The following is a 23,466-nucleotide window of genomic DNA, read 5'->3' as shown; positions in this document are numbered from 1 at the left end:
GAGGACCTCCGTGGGTTCTTCGGCGCCGGCTGTGAGACGGGTGGCATCGGCCTCCTGCGGTGGGCTCCACGCCGGGGCCGGGCTGGAGGGGCGGGCTGCAGCGGAGCCGGTGTAGTCACCACAGGGGGACGCCCTTGGTGACGAGCAGACGGGGTGCGGGGTCTTGAGCCGCGCCGGGGCAGGATGTGCCGGATTGCTTCCGTCTGCTGCTTTACCATCGAGAACTGCTGGGCAAAGTCCTCAACGGTGTCGCCGAATAGGCCCGCCTGGGAAATGGGGGCAGCAAGGAACCGTGTCTTGTCGGCCTCGCCCATCTCGACCAGGTTGAGCCACAGGTGGTGCTCCTGGACCACTAGTGTGGCCATCGTCCGCCCGAAAGACCGCACCGTGACCTTCGTCACCCGGAGGGCGAGGTCGGTCGCCGAGTGCAGTTCCTGCATCAAATCTGGGGCGGAACTACCCTCGTGGAGTTCTTTCAGCGCCTTGGCTTGGTGGACCTGCAGGAGAGCCATGGCGTGCAGGGCAGAGGTGGCTTGTCCAGCAGCGCTGTAGGCCTTAGCCGTCAGGGACGACGTGAGCCTACAGGGCTTGGATGGGAGCTTAGGGCATCCACGCCAGGTGGCGGCGCTCTGCGGGCATAAGTGCACCTCGAGCGCCTTATCCACCGGGGGAATCGCCGTATAGCCCCTGGCCGCCCCACCATCGAGGGTAGTGAGAGCGGGGGAACTGCGGAGTCCGGGTCAGGCAGTAAAAGGTGCGACTTCGTCAGCTCCTCATGCACCTCCGGGAAGAATGGCACTGGAGCGGGGCGCGGCTGTTTTGAGCGGCGCCACGAGCCCAGAAACCAATCATCAAGCTGCGAGGGTTCAGGGGAGAGCGGAGGGTTCCACTCTAGCCCGAAGCTCGTGGCCGCCCGGGAAAGCATGTCCGTCATTTCGGCATCGGCCTGTAACTGGGTGACCGTCCCCGAAGGGGGAAGCCCAGCTGAGGCTTCTGCGTCCGACTGGACAAGCCCGCTCTCCGATGCTGCGCTCGAGAGCTCATCATCTTCGCGGGCCCCGAACAAGAAGCCAGACTCGCCGTGCGACGAGCCGGCGAACTCATCCAGAAGCCCGATTGGGGCAGACGAGCGTGCTGGGGAATGGGAGGTCCGCGGGGGGATACCCGGCGGAGGCGATCCCATTGAGGTCCCCAAATCGCCCCCAGTGCTAGCCGCGCTGACCTGGAACTGGAAAACATGCATTAATTATCTTTAACTAGATTTTTATGTTTCAGTGAACATTTTGAATGTACTTTGCTACAACGGTTAATAGGATGAATTTAAAATGATGATTTAAAATACATTTTGTTATTTTTTTAAGCAAGAATTTTCTAAATGGGGCCCCGGGTTGGTCGGTTGCTTGGGGCCTCAGAAATTGTAAACCTACCTGCAGACTCGCACCATTTTTTAAGCCAATGTAGTATGGACACTCAATAGCGCCAGAGTGTTTACACTTTTCGTTGGAATCAGCCTACCATTGGATTACTTATAGTTGTCTCTGCATATTAAGCTGAGATAAGAGAAGATATTTTAACATAACATGTACCTTTAATTTAGGAATGTTACATTTTCAGATTAAATCAATTATTCAGTAGTTCATTGTGGAAAGTGCAAAGTCAGAAAATGTTAATCTTCAGAATTAATTATTCATTCTTTCCTATGCCATGCTTGTTAATTTAAATAATAATTGTGTAGTTCTCTAATCAGCCCAGTGGGTAATTTAAATGGAATAGCAGCTTGTTATTATGAAACAAAAATCATATGGTATAATTTAATGAAATCTCAGGAGACTAGACGGGTTGTTTCCTTATTAAAGTGACTGAGTAGAAAGTATTTTATATTTTTCTGCATACGCTAATTAAGCCCCTGCATATAATGTCTATATTACTGAAAGATTTGTTTATGTAAGGCTGGAAAATGAGGATATGGGTTTTTTCCCTTGGGCTTCATTTGTATGAACTTTTGTTGCGACTGCCTCCCACCTTAGCAAATCTGAAATATTTCAACTTAAACCTTTTCTATTAACATTGGCCTTCTTTGTAATCCAAGCCGTCACACATTAATAGGCCTCTCTCATGTGGTTTCCGGCCTTGATTGTCTTAGTACTGGGGTGATACTGAAAAACAACCTCGGGGAGAGTTTGCTTTGATTGTGAGAGCTCTGTGTGGACTAAGCTAAAGTTTGCAAACTGCTGTGCATTTGCCTTCCTGATCTTTCTGATTGCGCCTACACATTTATAACAAGAAAAAGTGTACTTACTATACAAACAATGTAGCATGAATATTATTCTTTTTGTTACACGTTTCTGGTTCTGCTGGTGAAAAAACAGCTTAGTCCAGGCTGAATCAGGCTGGTTTATCCTGGTTTAAGCTGATCTAGTTTGTGGAACACATTCTAATTATGCTCATGTATATAATGTCGTGTACTGTATATGTGTGTATAAGATTTGTTTGAAAGTCATGCTGTTCACCAGCCAAATCTAACTGGAGATGCTGGAATTTCTAGTGAAGCTGGTCCAAAAAGTTAGTCTTGCTGGACAAGCTAGTTAAGAGGCCTAGTGGGGACACCAACTAACCAGAATTCCTTACTGGAGCCTGCATCCAAAACACAACAGGAACTTTTAAGCAGGGTCTGGATTTGCAGCTTCAGTCATCTAAACTGCAGTGTGAAATTCAGTCCACCTTAGCTTACACAGCTCCACTAATATACTGTACATATATGTAAACGTGTGCCCACAAGCAACCACAGACCTCAGCACTACTCGCTATGACTGTGTGCAACGTCTTATCAAATATTCGCGAGAGCACTAATTCTAAGCACAATTTTCATGTCAGCGCAAATCGCAAGTGGGTGTGGCTGGGAGTGTTTGCACAATGTGGGGGTGTAAACTGGGGGTTTATTGTATGTAAATGAAGTGCAATTTGCTATTTTCCTGAGAAATAGGTCTGAGCGCTAAGACATTTCAGAAGCACATCTAAACTCAGTTCCTGCATTTGTAGTTCGGAAATTCCACCAGCAGGTGTTAATAAAGTCCATGTCAAACTCTGAAAATAGAAAATAATTCTATTCTTTTAATTCATAGCATACAGTCCATTTACACTACCAACTTATGAATGTGCTGTCTTAGTTTATATCGCTGGTGCTTGACAGGGAATGGACTATATAAAAGGACGCATACGTGCCGGAGAAGAACCTCAGAATTAAATTGTGCTTGACCTAGCCCATTAGCACATTGCCCATACGAATTCGCCAAACACGCTTGCACCTTGACTTATCACATGCTTGCACGAAAATACAAAACATTCCTGGCCATGCCTGTATGGCATAGCTAGCGCTCCTAAAATAGGGCCCAAAAAGTTGGTTATTGATTTCACACACAAGAGTTTTTCGCAGGCCTCATTATCAAACAAAATTTGAAGGGCCATTTATATTTCTTAAATAAATTATTTAGGTTCTTAGCAGGAAAGTAGACATGAAGATGCCATTGACTGTGCTAACAGTCTCACAAAACAGTCAAAGTGCGCATGGAAATGGGCTCGTGGTCCAAAGAGTATACTTTGAAAGGTTGAGCACATGACAGTGTGTGAGATGGAATGGCACGCTAAAAACAAAGTATTCCCTAGCCTTTACAAAGACTGATACTTGTTCAAGTGAAAACACAATCTTCACTACTGTTTTTCCATGTAAATGGTTGTTCAGCATGTATCATGTACAGTCATAGGTTCATGTTATAAACAAACTCTACAGATTTTAACTGCTTGAATGAAGTCATTTCAACAGGTTGTGTGTGTTTGTGTAAGCTCTATGGGTTTGTGTTGTTTTCTGTGCTGTACAATCCAGGTGCAGACAATATGTAATGTTGAAGGGCCCTTCTCCTGTGGTTTAGGGGGTTTAGAGTTTAATCAGATAATAAATTTGTTATTGTCCATTTCCCGTTTGCTTTTGGCACAGTGCCCGTGAACATACATTAGTTGAGTGCACATGCTGCCAAGTCAAGAAGATTTAATAAACCTTTGCGTTAGACTTCATTTCCGTCTGCCATACTCTTTATCAGAGCACCAGAGGGTAAATGGAGAACACAGGTTCGTGTAGTAGTTTCCATTCAGTTGAATATTAATTCAATCTGTTGGATATGTAATTTGGTTTTTGTTCATGGAAGTCTTCAGTGAAGACATATAAAAATGGATGTGCACAAGTATTTGACGACAGCATGAAAGTGTCTTCATAAAATGGTGTAACAAATGCCATTATCCACTTCACGTGGCTTTTAAGAGATGCAGCTCTTGAGTTTTCAATTTGTTTGTTTTTCCCCATTACCAAAGGTGAAATGGCCAATTTGTCTGTGATAATAAACTAAAAGTATTGCTTCAGAATTAACTTCAGACATAAATGCTTTTCTCCAAACAAGCGATTGCATGAAACATGGGTTACTACTTGGGAAAAAAAAAAAAAAGGATTAAATCAGTTATCTCCTCTGAGATCAAAGAAAGGCCACAATGAAAAAAGAATGAAGGAAAGAAATATTATATTGGACTAGTGTTGTCACGGTACTAAAATTTCAGTAGTCGGTACCGATACAAGTGAAATTTCACGGTTCACTATACCAATTTTGGTACCACAGCATATATGCTAATATGACAATGTGCTATTAAACACACCCATTTAGCCTATTAAAAAAGTCACATTTCACTGTAAATAATAAAGTAAAAGAAGTGCATGTTTCCTTCAAGTGTTTCTCAATCAATGATGCATTGCTTAAGTGTTTTTAAGTAGCACCCTACTGAAATCTGTTTTATTCTTTACCAAATCATGTTTACCTTTTTATTATTATTATTATTATTTTCCAGAATTCCATGTTTTTGTTTAATTTAATTTCATCATCAAAATGTTGTCTAATCAACTAATTCTTAAAACTTTTAACAAGTGTAAATAGAACTTTTCAACATGTCATTGCATTTTTTTTAATCATTTTTTTATTCAACTGCAGTCTTGCTTGTGATATATTCCTTATATTATTATTATTATTGTTATTATTATTATTATTACTATCATTACAGTCAATATTACATTTTACTATACAGTTGTAATATATTTCTGTCACAATTTCTTCAATTACATGGCTCTAGCTTATATTTTGAAATGTGCTTTTATTATGATGTGTATTTATTTTTATTTCTTTGCCTAAAGCTTCAATTTCCGGATAAACAGTTTGTGACACGGATACTTTTAAGTCATGTCTGAAATCTCATCTCTTTATACTGGCATTTGAGTCCGACAAATGAAAAGTAGGACACAGTTTTGGAGTGTTTGTATTTTGTGTTTTAGATTACTGGTGTTTGTGTATGTGGTAATTTTTAAATGTTATGTTTTAAATTTTATTACTGTGAAGCACTTTGGTCAACTCAGTTGTTTTAAATGCTATATAAATAAAGTTGATTTGAGATTAAAGTGCAAATTCTGTGATTTAATTATATAAATATATAGTTTACATGTGCTGCATGGTTCACAGTAGATTAGTGCTCTGCTCTGTCATCTGATACAACATGTCGTGAATGATTCTCAATATGTATGAGCGGTAAGATTTATACATTCAACGTACTCATCTCTTCCACACTAAGATTGCAGCCTTTAGTGGTTTAATAAATCACACTAAGACATGTCACAATTTTAATTTGATTAATTGTCCATTTCAGTGTAAAGAGTAACAGAACACACATTCAAAATTAGCATTTTAAAGCAGTCATGTGTCAGTGACTGCACTGGTACCAGATAGAGTCAGTGCTCGGTACTGCAGAAACTCTGGTATTGTTACATCTTTTTTTGTTATAGTATCAACTTGGTACCGAAGTACCGGTACTTTGACAACACTATATTAGACTGTTGTTGTGGCCAACTCCTTCATTTTTCATTTCTCCATCATATCCAGCAAACAAACAGGCTTTCAACTGGTTTTAACAGCTCAGTCCAGAGGGACTGAGGCAATGTGGTTGATGGTGCTGGTTTCCTTGTGTCAGGGTGGGCCGCCATTCTTTATTGCAACTACTTCTTCTTGTGGCAGGTTGGTGTGGGAAGAACACAAGCCTCAGCACTCTGTGTACTTGCTTAACATCACTGTGGCTTTAGCCTGCGGCCTCCAACATGGCCGTAAAGAGGCAGCACACGCAGATGTGACAGCAGGCAATGAGTCAAGCAAGAGAGGCTAGCGGCATACACTCATGAAAGCAACTTTTTAATGGCAAATGTAAATCCTTGACGTTCCCTTGTGGTTTTTGAACCTGCTTCCAATGATCTGGACTTTGTTTGAATAATTTCAGTGGCTCTTCTGTGGTGTTTGATGTGCATAAGAGAATCTTCACATCTTTAAAAACTGTTTAACGGCTTATGAGAGTGAAGTGTCCTGCTACTTCAGAGACAGTTGAGGTGAATGGTGGATTGGTTGCCAGTGGTTTGGCAGCCACCAATTGTAAACACAGGCACACAGTGTATCTAGTCCACATGCCCACTCTAGTGTACTTCAGATGTGGACAGTTGTCTAGTGGTCTCATTTCTATCCTCAACATGGATTTCATTTCTGGAGCAATTGGATCCATGTTTGTGAGTGGACAGAAGCCCCTTCAAAAGTGGTTGCAATCTCCAGCTTTGGTGGACCAGTCGGTAAGCACATATTGCCTGATTACTCATCCAAATGTAAAACAGCTTTTTTCGTTTGGCTGGTAAACAGCTTGTCTCTGATAAATTCATATGAGGTTCACATAAGAATAGGAAGGAAGCAGATTTGAATGTTCTCTTGTGAGCTTCAAACTAGTTTGACTCACTCGGTTTCGAGTTGCACGCACACATCATGATCAATAAAGACAACCATCATTGTAAACCGCAGTCTGCTGAGGGGAACAGTTTTGCACTCTCTGAGCAGTTCCAAGGATTGCTTCAGTTAACAAGTATCTGAGAAAGATCTACACTGGGTTTCAACGGTTGATGATGATGCTCCACTAAGTCAAACCAATAAACCAAACACAAAAAAGAAAAAAAGAAAACTTATTTGCCCTATGATGTGGAATCCAGACTGAATCATTCTGGAATATTAATGCTGACATACTCTTAACATTTCTCTTAACAGCAGTTCATTGTTTACAAAAGTGTTTCTGTAAACTGTAATTCATATTTATTTACTTCCCGACATGTTTGAATAAACAGATTGGTTCGAGCTGACAGAAAGGCTACAGTAACTCAGATAACCCCTCTGTACAATTGTAATGAGCAGAATGGCATCTTAGAATGTACATGGGCTTCAACAGTAGAAGAGCATGTCGGGCACTTTATTAGGACCATAGTGTTCCCATTAAAGTGCTAATTGAGTGTAAATTAATAATAAATGTAATGAATACATAATAAATATAGCTTTGACTTTTGCAATGATATTGGTCAGCTGGTTTGTCCAGTTATGAGCAAAAGATTCAGTCATATGTATTCGTAAAATGTGTTTCCATCATAGTTTATGCACATGTCTTCATACAGAATAAAAGATGTATCTACCTCAAGGGAGCATATGGAAATTTTGTTTGCATCTTAGTGTTTCCATCCAGTATTTTTTTTATATGATATCCCAAAATTTGCATAAAAAATATGTGGAAACCCAGCTATACATATGCTTTTGTGTGTATGTACGTATCTTGGGTATCTTGCATGTGTATGTATGTTAAAGTGCTACAGATGGCCGAAATTTTACTGAAACAAAAAACGATGCAACATGTTGGATTCCTACCCACCCTATCTTGTAATTGCAATGACATCTCAAGTCCATCTGTTCTCCTTGGGGCATTACGAATCTGTATGAAAAGCATCTACTGCAGAGCTCTCTATGTTCTGTGAGCTGCTGCAACCAAAGCCAAACCAAAGTGATATGTATCTTTGGTCAGTGCCAGCTGGTCCAGCCAGAAGCAGGACTTGGATAATGACATTCCTGTTCCTTATGGTCCAAATGGCTGCGGTTTTTCAGATGTATACAGCATCATGATGGAGGTGACCAGGGCAGAATCTTGACTTGTCCTCAACATTTTGAATGCTTTTCATGTCAGTGTTTAGCATCTTATGTGTATCTTACAAACCAGGGTTAGTCTAAGAACAAGTCATACTAAGAATAAAAGCAGTGCTCTTTGTGTTGCCAGAAAAATATGCATGTTAGCAGTAACATAAATCAATACAAACCAATCTGATTTTCATTTTGATTCATCTATTGTTTGTATATTATTTAAGTTTGTTCTAATAGTTTTGAATCAAAGGGCTGTATACTTAATCCCCTAAAACCGCTACATTTATTATTGCAGTAATATGTGAAATGTAGTAATAGTAGGATGAAAAGTCGCCCACTGCCATGCGTCCTTGGAACCTCAAAGTTTATTGATTGTTACTTCAAACCTTTAAACCACTACTGAAAATCTAGTGCAGTGTTCGCAAATAAAATTTCAGTCTTCGCCGCCATCCAGACTTTTATCCCATAGAACTGTGGTTTTCAGTGTTTTTCTAATTTCTCTTAAAAAAATAATTGGCCCTCATTTTAACAGATATGGTACAGTGTCGTAACCATAAGTAGTATGTAAAAAGGAGTGTAATTCAAAGCTCCCAATTCATCTAATGTGACTCCATGTTCTTTTTCGTGTGTATGCCGCAGCGTCACCCTGTCTGGGCATCGGATGTGAAGCCGATCAGAGGCATGAGCCCCCAGACAACCAGACGTACTCTGCAGCTCCAGGACTCCCTGTTTTCTAAGGAACTGGAGAACATGGGCAAACATCTCGCCGGTAGGCTTTTAACACACAACCACCCACACACATATAAAACAGGCCACCTTTCCATTATGACTGACACTGTCAAAGGCCACACATCTGAAAGTCTCCACCACCCTTCTGTCTGCCTGTAAACACTGTATGACTGGCTAATTAAAAGCTGATCCACCTATTAAAGTATGTTGTGAAAAAAATGGTGACCATCTTTGAATAATTTAATAATGCCACCACCGCAGACACAAGCTTGTTAGCAATGCTGTGAAGTGACAAATCTCTGTCTGCAGATGATCAAATTCAGCTGGTGGCTTTTATCAGGTTTGTTCTGATAGATCTCTGTGAAAAGTGGTGTTGTGCGTGCGTGCGTGAGTGTGTGTGTGTGTGTGTGTGTGCGTGTGTGTGCGAAACTCATTCGTTTTGTAACTGCTTAAAAGCATGTGGCAATACCAACGGCTGCACTAACACCCAGAAATCTGACATGTGTTGCACAGTTGTTTGTTTATGTATGTCCTGCTTTTTATTTTTGTTTGCTGTTATACACCACATACATTTGAAACATATTAAATATTTAAGAAGGGCACTCTCACAGTCATCAGCGCAACAGCTGTGTGTGTGTACAGGTTTAACCTCCATTGCGGGGACCAAATGTTCCCACAAGGATAGTAAAACCTGAGATCACCTACATAGTGGGGACCAGCCAGCGATCCCCATGAGGGAAATGGCTTAGTAAACATACTAAATGATGTTTTTTTGAAAATGCAAAAAGGTTTCTGTGAGGGTTAGTTTTAGGGTTAATGTTAGGGGATAGAAATTATTGTTAGATCCATATAAAATCCATAGATGTTTTGTTTTATATAATCGTGGGGACTTTCCATAGACTTCTGTGTGTGTGTGTGTGCGTGTGTGAATGTGGGAGGTTGACATTTCAGCATGATTTAACAAACTTTATCTTAGCAAAATAACTAGGGTGACCTTCGTCCTCTTTTTCCAGGACATGTCCTCTTTTTTTGGACCTGAAAAAAGTGTCCGGCCGGGATTTCAAAATTGGCTGTAAATGTCCGGGATTTGGCTTTCTTCATATTGATCTGCAGTTAGGACTCTCGTACATTCTGTGTATTTGATACTCCGCACCAGTTTTCATGTTCACATGTTCTTACGTGGTTATTCTGACAGAGAGCGGCAGACTAAGGGTGTTTGGCTGCAGCCTTCCATTTGAGAAGCACCCTAATTGTGCAGTCTTTTAAAAAAAAAAAAATAATAAAATCTCTCTCTCTCTTTTGCCCACCCGCTTGCTTTCTGCGCATGCAGCCATGCACTATATGTGTGTTGGCAAAATGTCACCAGGCGTGCTCTGCGTTCTCAACCAGAATAAAAATTACGTAAGTTGCGAGAAAAAACAAATTGACTCTGAAATATACTACTTATCAGGGAAATGTAAACTAATAGGACGGATAAAACAGACCATGATTAAAATTGTACAACCCCTTCCTCTGATATTTGTAGTGCAACCTCTGTACTTGACCTGTAAAGCTGGTACTTCAATGCTAAAAAATTCAGAAAATACAAAAATAAAACACAGATCAGGCCATGTGAAGGGTGAAAAAAGTGTCTACATTTATTTTTATTTTTTTTAAGATTTATTCATTTCAAATGTATAAAAATATTATACATTTTTAAATATATACATGTTGCAATAAATGTAATTCGTTAAATATATTAAATACAATGCATTACAACCCCCCTCCTCTTTTTGGACAACCACAATATAGTCACCCTAGCTAAACAAGAAAATCAAGTATTGAACATACTGTTAGATACTCAGAAAAAAACATATGATCAGAATAACATTTAACCTTTTCATAAGTACCGTCACTTTAATGAATGGCCCCCACAGAGTAGCATTACAAATATGTGTTTCTGCTATAGCAAGTTACGTTACAAGCTGCCAGATTCAAATCAGCTTTTGCGCCGACACACAGCTGGGCTGAACAAGCACCTGTCATTCATATTCGCTCAAATATTGAATCATACAGTATTTTCAAGCACATGAAAAGTTTATTTTATACTCATACATCCAAATGGTCACCAAAGTACCACGATTTAAAGTTTACAGCTCATATATGCACAGTCAACACATCAAACGCGATCATCTGATTCGTGCGGCCATGTTTGTTTACATTAGTGGTTGTGCATTTGTCATTCGTCACAAACAGCTACTCAAACAGTCTTTCCAAGCATATGATATGTTTATTTTATGTAACAGACAGCCAAATTGTCAACAAAGTAACACAATATCAGTTTACTCCCAGTCAACACAGCACGGTAATACTGTGCATGCAGCCGTATCCTTATTAGATGGACATACGGTTGTCATTCACACAAACAGCAACTCAAACAGTGTTTTCAAGTATATGATCTGTTTGTTTTCTGAAACAGACATCCATACTATCACAGAAGCACCACGATAGCACGTTACTCACAGTCAACATATAATCATGATCATCCTGTGTACGCAGCCGTCTGTTTAAATTAGGTGACGATGCGTTTGACACACACACTCACTATTGTAGTTCAAGATGGCGCCGAGTATGGCTGCTGCGTTGCGAGCTCCGACCCAATATTGCAGTTTTTTGTTTGTTTTGTCTAAAATTCTTTCTTTTTTTTTTTGTCTTGGATGTTGTCTGCCTTATTGTCTATGATAGACAAACACTTTTGGACATTGGTTCTGCAATAGCACACCGAAAACCGGACTTTAAATACCTCAATACCGACCCGCTGTTTTCAAACACGCCAGAGGAGCCCTTTGTCTGGGCAGCCCGGCCGCGGAAACACAGCCGGAAAAGGGGAAGGAGAGCCGGCATCTTGTCAGACTAAGATGTCCTGCAAATCGACCCCCACTACCCAGCATTCTACTGGCAAATATTCAGTCTCTAGACAACAAGCTCTGCGAGCTGAGAGCGCGGATCTCTTTCCAACGAGAGACGAGGGACTACTGCATTATCTGCCTTACAGAAATTGGATGTCTGTGGAGATTCCAGACTCGTGGGGTTCTCCATGCACCGAGTGGACAGAGTGAAAGACCTCTCAGATAAAAGCAGATTTGGTGGTGTATGTTTTATGATTAACAAATCCTGGTGTGATCAGAGGAACGTACATTCTATCAAGTCTTTCTGCTCTCCTGATTTGGAACTTCTCATGCTTCTGTGTCGACCATTCTTATCATAGCGGTGTACATCCCCTCACAAGCCGACACAGACCGGGCACTCAAGGAACTGTATGAGAGTATAAGCAAGCAGGAAACTGCGCACCCTGAGTCCAGACGGCATTCCGGGTCGCGTCATCAGAGCATGTGCGAACCAACTGGCTGGTGTTTTTACTGACATTTTCAACCTTTCCCTCTCCTTGTCTGTGGACCCTACATGCTTTAAAACATCCACTATTGTGCCTGTACCAAAGCAATCCAAAATCACTTGCTTAAATGACTGGCGTCCTGTTGCTCTGACCCCCATCATCAGCAAATGCTTTGAGAGACTAATCAGAGATTACATCTGCTCTGTGCTGCCTCTCTCTCTTGACCCGTTGCAGTTTGCTTACCGCAACAACCGCTCCACTGATGATGCTATTGCATCTACAATACACACTGCTCTCTCCCACCTGGAAAAAAGGAACACATATGTGAGAGTGCTGTTTGTAGACTACAGCTCAGCATTCAACACCATAGTGCCCTCCAAGCTTGATGTGAAACTCCGGGCTCTGGGCTTAAACAGCTCGCTGTGCAATTGTATCCTGGACTTCCTGTCAGGCAGATGCCAGGTGGTTAGAATGGGCAGCAACATCTCCTCATCACTGACCATCAACACTGGAGCCCCGCAGGGCTGTGTTCTTAGCCCACTCCTGTATTCCCTGTACACACATGACTGTGTGGCAACACATAGCTCCAATGCCATCATTAAGTTTGCTGATGATATGACGGTGGTAGGTCTGATCACTGACAATGATGAAACAGCCTACAGAGAGGAGGTGCACACTCTGACACACAGGAGCACAGCCTCTCCCTCAATATCAGCAAGACCAAGGAGCTTGTGGTGGACTTCAGGAGAAAAGACAGAGAACACAGCCCCATCACCATCAATGGAGCACCTGTGGAGAGAGTCAGCAGCTTCAAGTTCCTCGGTGTCCACATCACTGAGGAACTCATATGGTCTGTCCACAATGGGGCTGTTGTGAAGAAGGCTCACCAGCGCCTCTTCTTCCTAAGACGGCTGAGGAAGTTTGGAATAAACCACCACATCCTCACACGGTTCTACACCAGCACTGTAGAGAGCATCCTGACTGGCTGCATCAGCGCCTGGTACGGCAACAGCACTGCCCTCAACCGCAAAGCCCTGCAAAGGGTGGTGCGAACTGCCAGACACATCATCGGAGGTGAATTTCCCTTCCTCCAGGACATCTATACCAGATATCTAAAAAAGCTCGGAGGATCATCAGAGACTCCAGCCACCCGAGCCATGGGCTGCTCTCACTGCTACCATCAGGCAGGTGGTATCGCAGCATCAGGACCCACACCAGCCGACTTCATGACAGCTTCTTCCCCCAAGCGATCAGACTTTTGAACTCTTGATCTCTCACGATCAATATACATCAGCTCTACACATTAATCTCACACTGGACTGTCAGAAATTATATTCTCTTTTAACAACACTGGCAACTGACTATCAACCAACAGCCTGAATGTCAATACAGCATAATACAACCTACTGTATTTTTTATATATACTATTTTTATTGTATACTTTGTATTCTATATTATGTATATTCTATATTGTGTGTATTGTTTACTGTACATTGTATATTATTATTTGTATATTGTGAGTAATTATGTGTATATTAGATATGTAAATTGTGTTGTGTAAATCTGATGGTTATTGTAAACTGGTATATGTCTCATCACTGTCATGACTGCTATGTTGCTTGGAACTGCACTGACTTTCACCCACTGTTGCACTTGTGTATATGGTTGAGTGACAATAAAGTGATTTGATTTGATTTGACTGTCTGAAATTTCAAACAGTGCGCTGGTAAACTGTACTCCTTGTATTATTTGTCTATTTATTTTTATAGCTGTAAACAAATGAAATAAAACAAATACAGTACAGTAGACTTATCCAGTTTTTTTATGTTTACCATCGTATATACAGTATTTATTTATTTTTTTAAATGACAAGAAATCAAGAATTCAACAAACAATTTGTCTACACTCCTTCCCCTCTAGAGGCTGTGCAGTGTCGTGTGCAGAAATAACTCAATCTGGGGGGCACTGCAGGGGAATTTAAACCCTACACATGAAAAGGATAATCACCCATATGTGTGAGGTACCGAAATCTTTTCAGGTTCAGGTCAGTTTTTCAAGTAGAGGGTGAGTTAAGGGCTGTTCACACATGTTTTTGCACGCATTGTTTTTCTATGTAAACACGCACTTGACGGACATCCTTGATCGTTGTGCTGTATCTGCCTTTTTTTGTGTGTGTGTCTAGCACAGAACTGCTGCATTTTTTAGTCACCATGTCAAATTAAAAATAACTTCAATACTTATAAATGCATCTAGAGACACCTGCGTTTCAACATTATGAAGAAGTTCAGGTTGCAAAGAGGACTTCATGTGACTGTTAAATTGTTAAACATGATTCCAGGTTGTTTTTCACCTGGCAAAGTATCAGTGCTTGATAAATGGTCAATGTTTTTTCCCTTTTGCTCTGTTGTGCAGATAATTATTCCACAAAATGCTAAACCATTTGAAAATCAAAGCATCCTGAAAAGGCTAATAAACTGCAACAGTGTAACTCCACGCTCATAACAATACTAGCGTTCGCTGCCTCACGGAAATGTGAAACTGCTCGGGCAGAGCACATATAAGGTTAAGTACTTAAATTATGTTCTAAAATTTCTGATGGGGTGCAGGGAGGAAGCGGGAGTCAGCGAGATCCAACACAAAAAGCTTTTTCATCACTTTATTCTAAACATGCAAACGAGTCTCTGTGGGCACATGGTAGCTCTCTCTCCCCTTCTCTGGCGTCTGGCTTGCTCTTAAATCCATCTCCAACTCTCACTGCAATGATAAACAGCTGTTAGAGATAATCAGTTACAGGTGATGATCCTTACCAGTCTCATCTCCTGATCTCGATCTCCATTCACAAGCCAGCGCTTAACCATGCCCCCACCTCCACATACCCCCATCGCCCAACTCAGGCCGGAGAGCCATCCGGCCTACCCAGTATTCCTCCCTCCATTTCTGGAGAGGAAGGCCGCGATAGCAATCTGCGCACCCGGTCTGTGGACCAATTTGAACTAAAATGGCTGAAGAGCCAGCTACCAACGGGTGATCCACGCATTGGTATCCTTCATGCGATGGAGCCACTGGAGCGGGGCGTGGTCCGAACAGAGGATGGCCAGACACTCCTTCTCAATGGTGCTGTACCTCGCCTCTCTAACCGAGAGCATCTGACTGATGTACAGCACCGGGCGCTCCTCCCCCTCGACCAGCTGGGATAACACGGCTCCCAACCCTCTGTCCAACGCGCCGGTCTGTAAAACAAAAGGAGAGAGAAATCAGGAGAATGTAACAATGGCCCACCACAAAGTGCAGCTTTCACCTGCATAAAAGCCTGTTGGCATGGCTACGTCCACTGGACCAGGTCTGAGAGTCCCTTTCTAGTGAGATCAGTCAGCAGGCTGGTGATGTCCGAATAATTAGGCACAAACATTCTATAGTAGCCAGCCAGTCCCAGGAAATGTCTCACCTCCTTTTTGGTCTTGGGTCTCGTACTTACACCCATACAATTGTACACTTCTTAGGGTTTGCCGTGAGTCCTGCCAATCGCAGTGACCTCAGAACAGCCCACAGATGCTGCATATGCTGTTGCCAATCATTACTGTATATAATAATGTCATGCAGATAGGCAGCGGCATAAGCAGAGTGCGGTCTGAGAACTCTGTCCATAAGGCGCTGAAAGATGGGGCACCGAACAAACCGAACGGAAGGGTTACAAATTGGTGTAGGCCAAATGGTGTGGAAAAGGCAGTTTTCTTGTGGGACATTGGCGTTAAGGGGATCTGCCAATAACCCTTTGTCAAAACCAGTTGAGCAGTTCGTCAATACGAGGCATTGGATATGCGTCAAATTTAGACACCACGTTGACTTTCCTATAATCCACACAGAACCAGACTGAATCATCACTCTTCGGAACCAGCACCACCAGGCTGGGCCAGTCACTGTGGGATTCTTCTATTACCCGCATATCTAGCATGGCCTTTAATTCTTACCAAACCACTTTTTTTTGTGCTCGGGTAACTGGTAGGGAAGACTGGGTACCACTACCCCTGGGGTTGTTTCGATATGGTGCTCTATGAGATTCGTACAACCGGGAAGAGGCGAGAACACGTCCGAGAATTCTCTTTGCAACCGGCCATGTCCATGATTTGCGATGGTGAGAGGTGGTCTCCGCAAGTGACCGGGGTGCTTTGATTGACTTTTAAGTTCACCTCCGGCCCGAGCTCCTGCCTCTCCGGAACCACTGTCGCCAAAGACACGGGGACCACCTCCCTCCATGGTTTTAGGAGTTTGAGGTGGTAAATTTTCTGTGCTCTGCCCCATCTGTTCATTTAACTTCATAATCGACTTCCCTGACTCACCGTGTGACCTCAAAGGGTCTTTGCCACTTGGCAAGTAATTTAGAGCTCGATGTAGGGAGCAATACAAGGACTTTATCTCCCGGTGTAAATTTCCATAGCCGAGCTCCCCTGTTATACAGCTGGGACTGACATTCTTGAGCCTGTAGCAAATTATCCGGTGATAGCTGCCCCAAATTGTGGAGTTTTGCTCTCAGGTCAAGAACATATTGAATTTCTTTTTTTGCTGTTTGAAGGCCCCTCCTCCCAATTTTCCCTCACAACATCTAAGATACCGTGAGGCTTACGCCCATAAAATAATTCAAATGGTGAGAACCCCATGGAGGCTTGCAGGACCTCTCGAACTGCGTAACAGGGGTTCAAGCAACTTAACCCAATTCCGAGCATCTTCGTGCACAAACTTACGAATCATGTTTTTCAAGATTTGATTAAACCGTTTGACCAAGCCGTCCATTTGTGGGTGGTACACGCTTGTCTGAATCAATTTAATATCCAATAATAATCTAATCTGGAATAGCATTTCCCGATGGCTCTTTGGTACCAACAACTGGGTTGTATCTTCTTTTGTCTGAGCATCCTGCGTCACTCGATACAACCGATCATTTATAATAGAAAAGTACGGATATGAGAGTGCAATGTCTGGCTGAAGATGTTGACCATCAATTACTTTCACTTGGTCGAAGGCGTGCCTAAGGGTTTTGTCTCACATCTGCTCCAGAGGGAAATCCCCTGCAGGGAAACCCCTAAGGGCTAGGGAAGCCGAGACTTCCTCCTCCCTTACGTCATCCAGCCGTGGAGCTGACATAGACGGCCCTGGCTCTGCCTCCCCAGCCAGCGCATCGTAAACCACACACCGCGGCGCTTTGTTACAGGACCCATCCACACAAATTTCCCTCAATAAAGTGGTAAACGCCAGCCAATTCTTAGCGGATGGGTGAGGCGAGGACTAACCGCCGCCTCGACACTATGCTTTTGTCCCTGGAATTGAATAGTCACTACAGGATAATCGTGGATATTACCATGCACACATCTCACCTTCACCCTGTGACTGGCACCCAAAGCCTCGTCTTGAACCAGGCACTGATGGATGGAGGTTTGGTTGCAACTCAAATCCACCAAGGCCTGGTATGTACCTCCCTAATACTCACAGGTATGCGGTGCATCCCAGCTCGATCAGGGGTGGCCTGTGGCGTGTCGGGGACCCGGACAAATGTCCCCACCTCCGTCAACGATTATTGGTCCTGGAAATGCTCGGGCTCCCCGCAGCTTCAGCAAACCGGCCCAGATTTCCTGCCAGTGGCAGCGGATTCACCGACCTGGGATTGAGAGTGGAGAGGGACAGGGGAAACTCCCCATTTATGGGGAGGAGGAATAGGACAAGAGGAAGGGGTGGAGCGAAAGTGAGGGGAGGCAGGAGAGAGAGAGAAAAGAGGATATTGGGGCTCGCTGGTTCCCGAATACAATGCCATATGGTCCTCTGCCAGCTGGATGGACATTTGGATGGCACTGGACCCACTCCGCCATCCCTCTCGGAAGCCGAGCAATAAACTGCTCCAGTACCACCAGGTTTATCACAGCCCAGATGTCACATTGCTTAGCCAGCAACCACTAATTGCAGGTGTCCCGCAGCTGTTGGGCGAAGGCAAACTGGCGGCCGTGCTCACCAAGGGCCAGCGAGCGGATGCATGGTGCTGTTGTTCTGGTCTCCGGCTGACCCATTGCAGGATTGCTTTCTTTAGATTGGCATACACCAAGAGGTTCTCTGCTGGTAACTGCTGTGCTGCGAGTTGGGGCTCCCCGGACAAAAGCGGTATTAAGCGAACAGCCCACTGGGTGCTCGGCCAACTGCATGCCCCCGCCGTCCACTCAGCTGTTACAGATAATCAATGACAGGTGATGATCCTTACCGTTCTCATCTCCCGATCTCGCTCTCCATTCACAAGCCGGCGCTCAACCACACACCTACCTCCACATACGTATTTTCTGTTGGTTAAGAATACTATGTTGCGGGGGCCTGGGTAGCTCAGTGAGTATTGATGCAAGTCGCGAGTTCGAATCCAGGGCGTTCTGAGTGACTCCAGCCAGGTCTCCTAAGCAACCAAATTGGCCCGGTTGCTAGGGAGTGTAGAGTCACATGGGGTAACCTCCTTGTGGTCAAGATTAGTGGTTCTCGCTCTCAATGGGGTGCGTGGTAATTTGTGCATGGATCGCGGAGAATAGCATGAGCCTCCACATGCTGTGAGTCTCATGGTGTCATGCACTGCGAGCCACGTGATAAGATGCGCGGATTGACTGTTTCAGAAGCGGAGGCAACTGAGACTTGTCCTCTGCCACGCGGATTGAGGTGAGTAACCGTGCCACCATGAGGAACCAGTAAGTAGTGGGAATTGGGCATGCCAAATTGGGGAGAAAAGGGGAGAAAAAAAAGAATACTATGTTGCAAGAAATGACCGTTTGATTATTTTTGTTTGAGTGATTTTATCATTTGAAGATCTACTGTATATTTTGTGCTATTTAAGCTCATAGCTCACTGTGGACTTTATTCCTTGCTATTTTGATTAGTGTTTGACTCATACAGTGGCAAGAAAATGTATGTGAACCCTTTGAAATTAGCTGGTTTTCTACATCAAGTGGTCATAAAATGTGATCTCATCTTCATCGAAGTCACAAGTATAGACAAACACAATGTGCTTAAGCTAACAACCTACAAACAATTATAATCTTTTATGTCTTTATTAAACACATCACATTAAACATTCACAGTGCTGTGGAATTAGTAAGTGAACCCTTGGATTTAATTACTGGTTGATCCTCCTTTGGTAGCAATAACCTCAACCAAGCATTTCCGGTAGCTGCGGATTAGACCTGCAAAATGTTCAGAAGGAATTTTGGACCATTCTTCCTTACAGAACTGCTTCAGCTCAGCCATATTCTTAGGATGTCTGGTGTAAACGGCTCTCTTGAGGTCATTCCACAGCATCTCTATTGGGTTACGGTCTGGGCTCTGACTGGGCCACCCCAAAAGGTGGATTTCCTTTTTTTGAAGCCATTCTGTAGTGTATTTACTTCAGTGTTTAGGGTCATTGTCTTGCTGCATCACCCAACTTCTACTGAGCTTCAGCTGGTGCACAGCCACCCTGACATTATCCTGATAAACTTGGGAATTAATATTTCCTTAATGATGGCAAGCGGTCCAGGCCCCGAAGCAGCAAAGCAGCCCTAAATCATGATGCTCTTTCCACCGTAATTCACCATTGGAATGAAGTTTTCATGTTGGAATGTGGTGCCCTTTTTACGCCATACGTAGTGCTCGTGTTCTTCCAGAACAATTCAACCTTAGTTTCATCAGTCCACAAAACATTTTCCCAGTAGCATTGTGGAGTGTCAAGGTGGTCTTTGTTTAAGGTTTTCCATATAGTAGACTCAGAGATCAGGTTCCAATGATTTCTTCAAGTCTTTAGCTGTCACTCAAGAGTTATTTTTTACCTCATTGAGCATTCTGCAGCGTGTCCTTCATCAGTCATCATCCATCATCATTCAATCATCTTGGATGGACGGCCACTTCTAGGGAGAGTAGCCACAGTACTTAAATCGTCTCCATTTATAGACAATTTGTTTAACTGTGGACAGATGAATATCTAAGCTCCTCGATAACTTTGTAACCCTTTCCAGCTTTATGCAAAGCAACAATTCTTGATCGTAGGTCTTCTGAGATATCTTTTTTGTGAGGCATGGTCCACGTAAGCAGATGCTTCTTGTGAATAGCAAACTCAAAATGTTTGAGTGCTTTTTATAAGTCAGTAGCTCTAAACCACACCTACAATCATTAATTGGATGCCAGGTTTGCCAACTCTTGACTCTAATTAGCTTTTGTTGATGTCATTAACCTAGGGGTTCACATACTTTTTCCAACCTATACTGTGAATGTTTGAATGATGTATTCAATATGTATAAGAACAATACAATATTTTGTGTGTTATTAGTTAAAACAGATTGTGTTTTTTCATTAGTGCAACTTAGATGAAGATCAAACCACATTTTAAGACAAATTTATACATAAATGCAGGTAATTCCAAAGGGTTCACATACTTTTTCTTGCCACTGCATCTATTGAAGTAAACATTCCTCATTCCTGAGTCCCAACAAATAACAGAATAACCGTTCGTGAACCCTTGCGGTTAACCAAATATTATAAACGGATACCGTGCACATCCCTTGCCGAGATATATTGTAAACAAAATTTATTTGGATTACAGTGACATCAACTTATCCCATGAAGACTTTTTTCCCCTGTCAAAAACAGTTTGGGGTAAGCATCTACAATTCAAATGTCTCAAACAGAGTAAAGATAAATTAGGAATTGTCATTATTGTTTTAGCAGAAATTTAGGGGCAAAGGTTGATTTTGGATAATATTTACGCACCTAACACTGATGATCAGGGCATTTTTGTAGATCTTGAAGGGATGTTGCAAGCCACTGGCACCCCTCATGATATAATATTGGGAGGAGACTTTAATCTATTGATGGGCACAATCCTTGATCATAGTGAAGCAAAAGTGTGCAAGCCCCCTAGAGCAACACTGACGCTTCACAGGATGTGTAAAAATCTTGGTCTTATAGATATTTGGAGACTTTTGAACCCATCTGATAGAGACTATACATTCTTTTCATCAGTCCATAAGATTTATTCTAGAATAGATTTTTTTATATATATTAAGTCCCTCATTTCATCTGTCGATTGCTGAATTGGAAACATCTTAGTCTCAGATCACACCCTGGTGAGTTTAGAGATGTTGCCATATACGGAGAAAAAGAAATCAATATAGTTGGTGCTTTAATGTATCCCTTTTGAAAAATCCTGAATTCCAACAAATGTTTATATGGAGACCAACTGGTCCTCAGTATCCTCTGTGGGTGTGGCTTGAGAGGCACTTAAGGTGGTTCTTAGGGGTTGGATCATACAGTATGCCTTATTCATCAAAAAATCGATAGCACGCAAAGTCATGGAGTTGGAAGGGAATATTAAAAGAGCTGAGGCAGAGCTGAAGTGCCGAATGTCGTCTGATGGCCTCAGAGAATTGATCCAATTGAAATACAGATATAATGCTATTTTGTCATGGAAGGTGGAGTTTTGGCTATTCAGGGCAAGACAGTCATACTTTGAGTCGGGGGACAAGGCAGGGAAGCTTTTGGCTAGATACAGTATATAAAGCAGAGAGTGTATTTTTCTACCATTCCCTCAGTGAAATCTGCTGGTGGTGAAATTTTTACCTCGGCCATTGATATTAATAATGCTTTTAATGAATTATATCTTGATCTTTATAGTTCCACATCTTCGTCTACTGATGAATATATTAGAAAATTGTGGAACCATTAGAACTCCATAAACTGACGACTGAGCAAAAAAATTCTCTTGATTCTGAGATAACCTTGGAGGAGTTTGGCAAGGTAATTAAGGCCTTGCCTACAGGCAAGGCTCCGGGGCCAGATGGCTTTGCCGCTGAATTCTTTGGATCTTATGCTACAGAACTGGCTCCACTTTTGTTAGAAGTTTATATGGAATCATTAAAGAATGGAAAGCTTCCGCCAACCATGACACAAGCCCGGATCAGTCTGATTCTTAAAAAGGACAAAGATCCAAGCGAGTGTAAGAGTTATCGTCCAATTTTCCTGATCCAGCTAAACGTAAAAATATTGTCAAAAATTCTGGCTAACCGATTAAATTTATGTTATGACATCTCTTATACATATAGATCAGGTGGGGTTTATTTAAGGCCGCAGCCCTTCTGATAACATTAAGCATTTCATCAATGTCATGTGGTCAGTGGCGAATGATCAGACCCCGGTCGCTGCCATCTCACTTGATGCCGAAAAGGTGTTTGGAATGGTAGAATGGGATTATCTTTTTAAGATTTTGGAAATATATGGGTTCGGGAATACTTTTATTGGATGGATTAAGTTACTTTATAGACACCTGGTAGTGGCGGTACAAACAAATGGATTAATTCAGATTAGGGCGAGGGTTTTTCCAATTATTGTTCTGTCTTGCCCTGGAACCATTAGCAGCCACGATAAGAAGGGAAGATAATTTTCCAGGGGTGGTGGCAGGAGGTATGGCGCATAAGATTTTGCTTTAGGCAGATGATATTTTATTATTTGTCTCCGACCCCAATAGATCTATGCCTTGCCTCCACAGAGTTATTAATTCCTTTTCTAAGTTCTTAGGATACAGTGTCATTTGGTCTAACTCCGAAGCTTTGACTCGTTGACAGCATACTGCCCAGTAACGGCTTTCCAGCTGGTTGCCTTCCAGTGGCCCAAACAGGGCATTAAGTATTTGGGGATTTTTTTCCCAGAACATTTGTCTGATTTAGTTAGAGTTCATTTTGACCCCTTAATAAAAAGATTTTCGAGCGATGTGGGCAGGTGGGCTTCATTACATTTATCTATGATTGGGAAGGTTAATGTTATTAAAATGAATTGTATTCCAAATTTAACTACTTGCTACAATTTCTCCCTGTAGATGTCCCCCTCTTATTTCAAGCAAGTTGATAGCATTACGAAGTCCTTCATTTGGAATGGTAAGCGTCCTAGATTACATTTTAATAAGTTACATATGCCGATTGACAAAGGTGGGCTAGGTCTACCCAAGATTTTGTTTTATTATTATGCATTCAGTCTCAGACATTTGGCTCATTGGTCACTTCTGCCTGAGATAGCCCCTCCCTGGTTTTGTATTGAACAGGAAGTTCTTGCCCCTATTTTGCCATTGCAAAGCCTTTCTATCAAACTAATCAGAGAAGTTAAGTTACACCCTGTTATCTCGCATTTGCACTCGGTATGGACAAAAGTGTCCAGAGTGTTTAATTCGGACATTTATTTAAATGTTGCCTCAAGCATATGGCTGAACCCTAAATTAGGTATTAATAAGTCCCCTTTCTGCTCATCAGATTGGATTGT

General features: G+C 42.5%; 1 protein-coding gene across 2 annotated transcripts in view; it reads left to right on the top strand.

Moving 5' to 3' along the window:
* The window catches only part of LOC127432061 (uncharacterized protein C8orf34 homolog), a 139,142-nt gene that overhangs the window by 102,036 nt on the left and 13,640 nt on the right, over positions 1 to 23,466 (top strand). For both annotated transcript variants that reach the window (XM_051682851.1, XM_051682850.1), the window contains exon 11: positions 8,709 to 8,838. In XM_051682851.1, the coding sequence (XP_051538811.1) occupies positions 8,709 to 8,838 (130 nt within the window). The remainder of the gene's footprint in view (positions 1 to 8,708; positions 8,839 to 23,466) is intronic.

Source organism: Myxocyprinus asiaticus, chromosome 41, assembly GCF_019703515.2.
Source record: "Myxocyprinus asiaticus isolate MX2 ecotype Aquarium Trade chromosome 41, UBuf_Myxa_2, whole genome shotgun sequence".
Classification (NCBI taxonomy): domain Eukaryota; kingdom Metazoa; phylum Chordata; class Actinopteri; order Cypriniformes; family Catostomidae; genus Myxocyprinus; species Myxocyprinus asiaticus.
This window is presented reverse-complemented; position numbering and strand designations above follow the sequence as displayed.